The 10,555-nt window shown below is 30.0% G+C and overlaps 1 protein-coding gene across 1 annotated transcript; it reads right to left on the reverse strand.

Annotated features, from left to right (window-relative positions):
* Positions 1 to 5,806: 5,806 nt before the first annotated feature.
* LOC112776470 (histone acetyltransferase HAC1) lies at positions 5,807 to 9,670 on the reverse strand. Its single transcript, XM_025820637.3, has 6 exons — positions 9,439 to 9,670; positions 9,096 to 9,235; positions 7,534 to 7,612; positions 6,886 to 7,191; positions 6,229 to 6,446; positions 5,807 to 6,151 (listed from the first exon to the last, which is right to left on the reverse strand). The coding sequence occupies exons 1-6, from the start codon at positions 9,439 to 9,441 to the stop codon at positions 6,067 to 6,069; spliced, it is 831 nt and encodes a 276-aa protein (XP_025676422.1). The 5' UTR covers positions 9,442 to 9,670; the 3' UTR covers positions 5,807 to 6,066.
* Between the last annotated feature and the right edge of the window lie 885 nt (positions 9,671 to 10,555).

Raw genomic sequence — 10,555 nt, forward strand, 5'->3', positions numbered from 1 at the left:
GATAAGGCCACTCCAGACATTAGTTATGCACTACTTGGTGATAGTTTAGGGACCCTTAGAATTAGAGGCTCTTAGTTTGCTTTGCTTTTTCTTCTCTGTTTGGCTGTTTTGCTGTGTTTTCTTTCCTCTCTTTTTGTTGGGGTGTTAACCCCCCTAGATCACCAAAAAAAAAGATGACTCTGTGCAGCGATATAATAATTTTTTAATTGATAAAATTTTGAATTAAATCATACTCATGTAATCAAGTCAGTTTAATCACTCCAGTTTTAAAATTTCTCTTATATCATATGTAACGGTAATTTATATACTATTGAAAAATCATATAATCCTCATAATATGTTTCTACCAGATTTCTTCAATAAATATATAACTATTTGTATTCATGTATCGTCCTATATGCCTAATCATAAAGCGAATTATTATAACCCAATGCATCTAAACCATATATCTATTAATATTGAACTTGCTATGATAACTCAAATTTTTATTCTTAAACACAATTTAACACTTTCATGTCGTATATAATTTTTGTAGTATTGATCACAATTATATATTTAGTTGTTACTTCAAAGTATTGGATTAATTTCAGTGACTTCTCATTCATTTTACACATAAAATAGCTCAATTAATATTTTGACACTTATTTTATACTAATTTAGTTTAACATTTATCTTAATCATACATTTTTGTTCTTTTTTCACTATTCCATAATAGTACATAGTACTCCATTCTTTATCTACTTTACTATTCACATCATTATTTCTTTGTTTTTATATTTGGTTACATGTGTTACTTAATTCGTACATTCTACTTGATTTCTTTTGTGTACAATATCATTATTTATAATTCCAATCATCTATCTTAATTTTCTCTCAACCAATCATCTTAATTGTACACCATGATTATCTTTATATTCTTCTTTATTATTATTGATTTTTTTGTGAAAGTCATAATGGTTGTTCACATTATAAATATTGCCTTTCTTCAATTTGTTTTACCACACTAAAATAATTTTTTCAACACCATCATCAGATTAGTTTGATTATATTTTTATTGTCTTTTTTATTTTTTATTTTAAACAATAACTTCATCTTTTAACTTGCTAAAAGATATTAAAACGGTCAATAAAAATCAAAATCTTAAAATTGTAGTCAATTTCACCAAACAATCCAATTTATTATAGAACAGTCATACATATATTATTAACATAAAAACATTTTCTTAATGAATAATTTTCATAAAATTTACTATACGGGACAATTCATCAGTTGAAGGAGAAAATACACTATAATAGATTTGCCATAAGATACAAGAAGACAATCCAATTAAATTGGGTTCATTTTAATTTGAATTTTTAATATTCATTATGACATATTGAATACTTTTTGGTCTTGTTCACCTAGTCAATAAAATTGTGGGGTAAAAAAAACAACAGACACACACATATTCCTAGACAATCATCATGAGTTCGTGCGGATAATTCATTTCTTCTATACTGTACAACTTTGTAAGGCCAACATGGTATTTCCCTCATCTAAGAAGAGACATACGATAATATAATTTAATCGAATATTAAATATAGATTTAATTATTTTCTTATTTTCTATAATTTTATTAAATTTATAATTAAATTTTTATACTATTTTTAATTAAATTTTTATATTATTTTTTATTTTATAATTAAATTTTTTTATATTAAAAAATAAAATTAACAGAATATTTTTTAAAAAAAGATACAATAAAAAATTTAATTATATTATTAATTATGAATAATTTTAATTTATAAAAAATATTTAATTAATTTTAATATTTTTTATATTAAAAAATATTTAATTATAAAATTAAAAATAATATAAAAATTTAATTAAAAAATTATAAAAATTTAATTATAAATTTAATAAAATTATAAAACTAATAAAATAATTAAACTTAAAATATATGAACCTTCAAATTTGACATTAGATAAAATTGGGCTTGAGAATCTGTGCCTGTAATATCACAGATTTGGTCTGATTTTAATAATTATGATTTGGAATTTTAATTTGTGATTTTGTGCTACATAAATAAAGATTGCTTGGGATTTGGACATATTCCTAAGTGGTACTACTTTGTCTGAGGTTAAGTTTTCTTTCATCAATCTAACTTTCTCCAAAGTTGACAATGCACCACCATGTAGGACAGGTTAATGACCCTACCCTAATGTGGCCTAAACAAATATATTGGAACATATGCCTCTATGTCACTCCAAATTATATATGACATTTGATCACTCCTCAAATTCTTTTAGAATTTAGTCAACCTTTCATTTTCTACTATTACTCCACTTCCTGTTCAAGTTGCTCTCATTTTCTATGGGCGAGTTTAATTTAATTAGTAAAGAACATAAGTTGAGTTCTTTTAATAAAATATTTAAATTTGGTACTAATTGTTTCCGAAAAGTATTGGATTTAATCTTAAAAAACTTACCCCTTTATATATACTGTTAATTACAGTAATGTGTTTATTTATAGAAAATCGCTACATAGATAATAATTTTTGGAATGAAATTTTATCTACTTTGTTAGAGTACGTAGTAAATAGAGAACAATTAACGAGGATTATATAGAAACTCAAAAAATAACAAATATTTTATTATCCTAAAATAATATTGTCTTTATGTTTATGTAGCAGTAATAAGACACATCATTATAGATAATAACACATAGATAATTCTATTTTATTTTGTATTATCTATTGACAAAAAGACATAATATGTCTATAATTTTATGTTATAGAAGATTTAATTGATATTTTTTTTAAGAATTAATTTTTCTAAGATTAAAATTTTCAGATCACTTTATTATTAAAATAAAAGGTGACAAACTTCTTTGAGGTCTCATCATTATGATTTATGACCAAGAAAATAAAAAAAAAAAAGCCTTATTTATGAGCTAATAGATTAAAAAAATAATAGATGTTTCATGATCTTCCAAACACAGATGTTTGGGCCATTATCTTTTTAAATCTCAACTAATACTTCTAACATCTCAAAAACCCGTACCCTTTACAATAACAAACCAAAAACTTTGGATAAATCAGAATCCAATTTTTTTTTTTGGAGTAATTAAAAGAAAAACTTTTGATACAATTTTTTAAGATTCCTGACTTATAAAAATTTTAACATCTGTATACCAAAAAAAAAAAAACATCTTATATTCATTATTTAACAATGGTGCGTCCCCGGGTCTTGGTGCGGGTCGGGTTAACCGACCTGGGCCTCGTCTAGGAAAAAAAAATGTTGTTAAATAATAATCAATTTAAATTATTTTGATAGTCAATTCGTTTGTCCGTTTAAATAAATATCGGAATTTAATTTTTGCTTTGTGTATGTAAATTTATTGGCAAGAGGCAGATTTTTAAATAGAGTTCATATTCACAACAAAGTAATCTTAGTCTATTGGGTTAGAAGAGATCGTGAAAAAAAAATGTTGCTAAATCAAATTTTAAAAAATGAAAAAGTATAGGTAACCAACAATTTTTTTGAATAATGTGTGAACAATATGAATTAATAAAGTTAAAAGAATAAATTTAATTAATAGCATTAAATTAAGGTGTAGTGTATTTTTATTTGATTGGTAGTTGTTCATATTGTTTAAGATAATCATTGTTTACTTAGCATTTCCTTAAAAAATAGTACTCCTTCCAAGCACAGATTCTCAAATCAAGGGATCTTGAAGTTATCCAAAAAGCTACAACTACTGTGAGACAAGACAGTGAAGAACTGAAGACACAGTTACGAGAAGTCGAGAATATCATATGCTTACAAGGCTGGAATTAATCTATAATAACCCTAAAATTATTTATTATCAGAACATAAACAATGAATAAAACACAACCTTTCTTCCCCTATTGTATAACTTAAAAGAATCACAATTATCAAATATATATAATTTCAAATGACTGCTGCATATCAATTTCAAACAAGGACAGAGCCAAAGCACAAAAGATGGACCATTGAAATGAGAAATTTTGTTATAAAAATATTGCACAGTCAACTATATCCAAAACTCGGCTGATTTTTTTTTATATGGAAATTATTGTTGTATTATTTTTTGTTATAGGGAAGTGGTATATTTTAATTTAGTGTAAAATTAATCACAAATTAAATGATCGATTTTGTGTTTAAAAAAATTTTAAAAAATTAAAGTTCACAAATTGGAGGATTAATTTTATATAGGTTCACAAATAAATTTTTTTTAAAAAATTAAAATTTACAAATAAAAAGATTAGATTTGTGTAAGTTTACAAATCAAAAGATTGATTTTGTGTTTAAAAATTAAAAAAAAAAATCAAACTTCTTAAATTGGAATATCAGAATTTGTGATTTTCATATAGAAAAAAATACACCAAGTTATACATATTGTTAAAAAATACTACTATAAATTCAATATCAAAATTAAAAAGCTCCAAAACTCATCACATGCATGCCACAAAGTGCGTTCATATATTTTATTTCAAGACACAACTAGAAAAGGCAAGAACAAGATCATGAATGATACTATAGAAACAATTTACAAATAGACAAGACAATAGAGACAGAACTAACAAAGGGACCATAGAATATGTGAAAAGCAAAGAAATCCGGTAGGAAAGTGCTAAGATCAAGAACAAAATGGCAAAAGGCAAAGGTTGAACATCAGTCCAAATTAAAAAACATGTTTATTTGTGAGTTTTATTTCTTGTTTATTATTAATTTTTAAAAATCTATAATGGATAAATAATCTTATTTAATTAACATGCTTACATTATATTACACTCTCACATTACCAGTTTAATTAAAAATTTAAAATTGTGGAAAAAAAATTGAGAGATTGAACGTCTTCCATTAAAAATAATAGCCTCACTTGTTTGTTCGGTTGAAAGAAGCTTTTTTTTTTTTTTTTTTTAAATAGAGCAGAAGCAGAAATAAAAGTAAAAGTAGAAAAATATTTTGTATTTATATATTTATAAAAGTATATTTTATTACATTTGAAGTAGTTAAATTATTTGGATATAATAAAAATTTTAAAAACTATTTTACAGAACATGGTATTTTTAAAAATAAAAAAAGCTATAATTATTTTATGATATATTTTTTGGTACAAAACAAAATAATTACATCAATTTTTAATAGAAAATATTAACTATGCTATATTTTTTAACGATATTTTTAATTAAAAATATTTTATTTTAATTATAGCACGTAATATATATAGTTTAGTCAATAGGTTTGCACAACTTCACATCACAAAGAGTGAATCAGGATTTGTATAATAGTTAGAATTTTATATTTTTTAACTTGATATATTTGTTGTTTTAAAAATACATAAAGATAAATTTGTAGTGTTATTTTATTTTCATAATTTATCTTTCGTCAACTACTTTTGCTTTTGGTTTTGGAAGAAATAAGTCCATATTTGCCTCTCAAAATATGCATAAAAATAGCTTATTTTCTACTTCTAGTTTCTTTTAGAGTACAAACAAACAACTCATTAGAAAATAAATTAAGTATTTATTTTTGTAAAAATTCTTTTTATTCTAAAAGTACAAACAAATGAGACCAACACTCTTATAAAAAGAGATGATAATAGAACTTGCCTTCTTTTTTCAAGGTTAAATTACTTATCAATCATGTAAAACAATTAGATAATGTTTGTTTCCAAAAACTGAATCTAGATACTGAAACTAAAATTTCAGTTTTGGACTCCTGGGACACAAAATTTCAGTTTTTCTTCCAGTACCTTCAGAAAAAAGAGATACAAGGGATGAAAATTTCTGGGGACAGAAATTGAAACTTTAACAACATTTTCTTTAATAACTAAGGATATTTTAATAAATATCTTCATTTCATATACATATTTATTTTATATAACATCTGGACAGGCTAGTGTATACACTGAAACCTTTCATTGCTGTAAATCATAGAGGAATAATAACCAATAACAAGAAAAAACTGATCTGCAGATGCTATCCGGCAAACAGCTCGATTGTTTATTATATGCGAAGCATGCAAAAAGATACTAATCCCTGATTGGCAACCTCTGCAGCTCACTGCCTCATCATCCTCGCTACAGCAGTCCTATGCCGTGAATCAGACTGTTGCTGAGATCCCCTTGAATGCTCTTTCAAATCTCTGATTTAACCCATAAAAGAAAAAAAGTCAATGCATGAAAAAATTGAGAGGAGGAAGACAACGCCCAACACACAAACCTGCAACGTGGCACACGGCACCTCGACTCCTTGCAAGCATGAGCATGGAGTTGAAGCAAATACCACATTTTCCTACAACGAACACAACCTCCAGCAGCGCGTGTTTTGCATTGCATCCCATGGCGGAAAAGCTCCTTTATTTTGCGGCAATCTGGATACTGGCAATGTGCAGAACGACATCGGGGTACATGCACAAGTAGATCAAGCATTTTCCGTAGCTGTAAATTCACACACAAATTCATTTACATCAAAAAGCATGTATAGAAAGGTAGTTACTACGGACAAAAGAAGCAAACAATTGACATCAAAATTAAGAACTGTGATATGTTGAAAAGAAGTTACTGTTCACACTTTATCCATCCCAAAAATAAAACAATCACGAGGAACAGTGGAACACTACAATAGAAATCATTAATATGCCATATCATAATAAAAAAATTACATGTTTAGCATTACCTTGTCATCAATAATTACCCAATCACCCCCCCACGGGCGGCGCGAGCGCTCCCCTCTCCTGTTTTTTTTTTCTTTTATTTTCCGTTTCTTTACCATGTAACGATTGATGAAATTCCTAAAATTCAAATAATTCTCTAACTAACTGAGTGATACATGTCCAATTCAGAGGAACAAAAAATAAAATTAAATATTGTGCAATACCTTCAATTCTCGAAGCTGCCTTGATTCTTTGTTCTCAGCATCACAATCTGCCATTGATGGATGATTTGTCAACTTATGGGGATGATCAATGCCTCCATCCTTTTGATAACAAGCATTACATACATCATACTTGGGGCAAACTTCACAACGCCACCCTTGGCCAGTTTCTATGTCAAGATCGCATATATTACAGGTAGTCACAAATGCAGGAGCCGTCGGATTATGAAATGTTCTAGTATTAAAGAATTCACTCTCGAGAATATCATCTATGTCCTTTGTATCAACTGGAACATCATTGATTTCAATCTGCAAGACAATGCAAGCTATTTTAACAAAAAAAAAAAAATTAAACCCAAATTCGCTTCCAATCAGTTAGTGCCACACGATAATGTGTACTATTTTTTCACCCTTTTTTCTGTGGATATACAGAAAACCTAGAATTAAAATGCTCAAGGGGAAGTTGTGGCTGAAAACATAATCACTACGTGAGTTCAAATTGGAACTTCATAATCTGTCTGACAACTTAGTACCTCCAAGTAGCAATTACTAATTAGGCAGACATTAAGGTGAGTAACAAGCAAGTACTAATAAAATTATCACATGCTAGAACAAGGGAAATGTTCTAATTAGGTAGAACTCTTTACTTACTGGATAAAGGGTATGACTCTCCCTTTGATCAATAGGATGTCTTTCTCTCTCTTCACGTTTTAATTCCACTTCATAGCACCTGAGAAACCATTTATATTAGATCAAAGTATTGAATATTTTGTAATAAGGATCAGGCAAACATATTATTGACACAACTGCACAAAAATAACAACAACAACAACAACGGGGATGGGGTGTCAAATAAATAATAATCAGATACAATGTTGAGAAACACAAATCTGTTATTGAGACAATATCATATTCCATAGCAGTTGCCCGAGTCTGCATTAAAACTGTTTGTAATACAAGAGAGTTTAAGCATGGCATAAGGCAGCAAGCAAAAAATCTTGTCATCCAGTTATAACTCAAGACCTGAATAAGAAAAAACTGGTAACTTAAATAAATAAATCAAGTATACTAATACTTTCCAGCTATCATCAATAATGAAAGTATTCCCAACTCTGCAACAAGAAAGGTTTATGCCACCAGGTGGGGGTTTGCTACATAGATCAACAGACGCCATTGTAGTCTATCATGGATCATGTCTGTGCTCAACCCATTCATATTTAAATATCTGTGATATTTCTTCCAAAATTTCCGTGGGTTTCCCCTACTAAAAGTATTACCGACTCTAATGGTGGAATTGAAGTGGATGACTAAGTGAAATACGATGAGTGGTGTATCTGTGGGTGACCTTCAATGTCCATAGTCAATTTAGGTGAAAGCAAAAGGAAGAGGCTAGAAAGGAGAATACTACATCAAGGCAGGAATCACACCAGTGGAGACAGAGAGGACTCCAGCTGCAGATAAGCATGGGCTGTTCCTCACATCAAAGCCACTAGATCTTGAGACTGCTATGACAGTTGCCTAGTCACAACAGCATAAATGGGAAATAGAAAAGAATAACGGAGGAAGAGAATCCCAGAATTTGAATTAATATTTGACCAAATGGGGCTGCCCAAAAGGATGCCAGCATGAGAATCTTAATTGACAAAGCAGAAGAAACCTGCTGAAATTATTTGGGATAATAGATGATTTCCACTTATTCAATCCAAGTTGTCAGATGCAGATTTTTTTTTATCCTGCACGGAAAACTTGTACGGTCAAAGCAAGTTCCAGGCAATGGAAAACTCGGCTATCATATTTCAAGTGGACCCGAGAGGTGCTTCAAACTGTTAACAGGACACTCAGAAGTCAGAACTTTACTCTGAAGGCAAGAAGAATTCCTCCCACCCACGCGGGTTCCTTCAAACTGATTGAAGTGATTACAAAATGTAGTTCATAGTTAATAACTAGCTGATTATGCAGGAGAACTCTACAAATGGGAGAATGGAGTGATAGGGCATAGTTGAAATTAGTTAGGCAGAATTCGAAGAGTGCAGCAGAGAGGAAATAAAATATTTCATTTTCCTTTCTCTGTTCTTGCAGCCTTTCCTGTGTTTTTACTTTTTAGTTTTTACCCTACATCTCTATAGTAATACATACACTAAGATAGTATGTTTAACCAATTGCAATCAACAGAATCATATGGCAAAATGGAGATATAAGTGAACAATACTTACCTATCACAAATCTGAAAATTCTTGCACTGGTTGCAAACCCAACGGTTGCCAGACACCATTGGAATAGTACAATTACTGCATGCATGCTGTGGATCATCCATGATAAAATCCTCCTTCATTGGGCAACTGGTCTCACCAAGCTGGAGAAAGATAAACATTGTAGGAAGAAAATCATTATTGCACATATGGATTAGATAAATATTAGAAGCATTAAACCAAGGAACACGCCTAAACGTTCAAAGATATAATTATATCACATAAACCCTAATCCCGAACCCCCAACCCCCTAACCCCCAAATTCCAAACCCCCAAACCCTAATAAATCACGTAATCTCATTCATACCATTTTCGTTTCCGAAATAGAGAAAGTCAGAAAGGTATGCTGGAGATGTTGGATCTTCCGTTTGGTTTTAATCGGATCTTGTTAGAGTGATCATACGATTCATACCGCAACACACGCAAATAATGCCGACGAGATATCGAGCTTAGTCATGTTTTTGCTTCTTCTACTATTTTCGTTGTCTTTTTTTTTTTTTTTTTTTTCCAATTGACGACCGTTTGTAATTTAACCCCACATTTTTACATTTTATTATAAAATTTAGATTAAATTTAAAAAATAAATACAAAAATCAATGTAAAATCCAATTTTCAAATCTTTTTCTTTAATCTCGATGGGATTTTTTATTTTAATAAATAAAATAAATGTTGTAATTACTAGAATAAATAATTTAAAAAATATTTACTGTTTTAAATTTTTCAGTTATATTTCGTTTATAGTGTAAATGAGATATGACTGATCAGCATGGTATGAAGAAGATAAATTTTCAGCTGCTATAAAAGGATGTGTAACTCTTGGTATTCTCCACACATATTTCATATCATTTTTCTGTCTTATTTTTCTAACCAAAACAAGGAATCAATGGTCGGTAACATTCCTTACATAGTTGTGCTTATTTATCACAATTGTCGTATGAGAAATGGCGACAATGGGGTGATATTTCAGTGTGAGGATCTGATATTGTTTCGCACTCAGCGTGTGAATACGTTGTCGGATTTGAAGAGTTTGATATTGAGCAAACTCGGTGGTACATAGGTGAGGGAGATCGGAAGGGTGGGGTATAGGTTGCTAGCACTCATGGGCAACGGGATCTTTCGGTTTCGACTATTCCGACTTCAAGGGGACGAGCATGTGCTACTGATGTTCGACATCTGGAGCAGGTAATGGAACTTTCCGCCGAGGTGGGACATAATGGTCGCGGTGGTTCTGTACACTCGACCTATGTACAGGACGACCAACCTCTCGCACCACCGCCCATTCATGTCGCCATTCCACTAGATGAGGTAGAGGAGGGCGAGGAGGAGTCAAACGATGATTACGTGGCTGATAGTGCGGACAGTGATTCGTCCGATGGTGGCGATGAGGATGAGTTTGTTCTAGAGACACCTGCTCAGACTGTGGC

Source organism: Arachis hypogaea, chromosome 19, assembly GCF_003086295.3.
Source record: "Arachis hypogaea cultivar Tifrunner chromosome 19, arahy.Tifrunner.gnm2.J5K5, whole genome shotgun sequence".
NCBI lineage: Eukaryota > Viridiplantae > Streptophyta > Magnoliopsida > Fabales > Fabaceae > Arachis > Arachis hypogaea.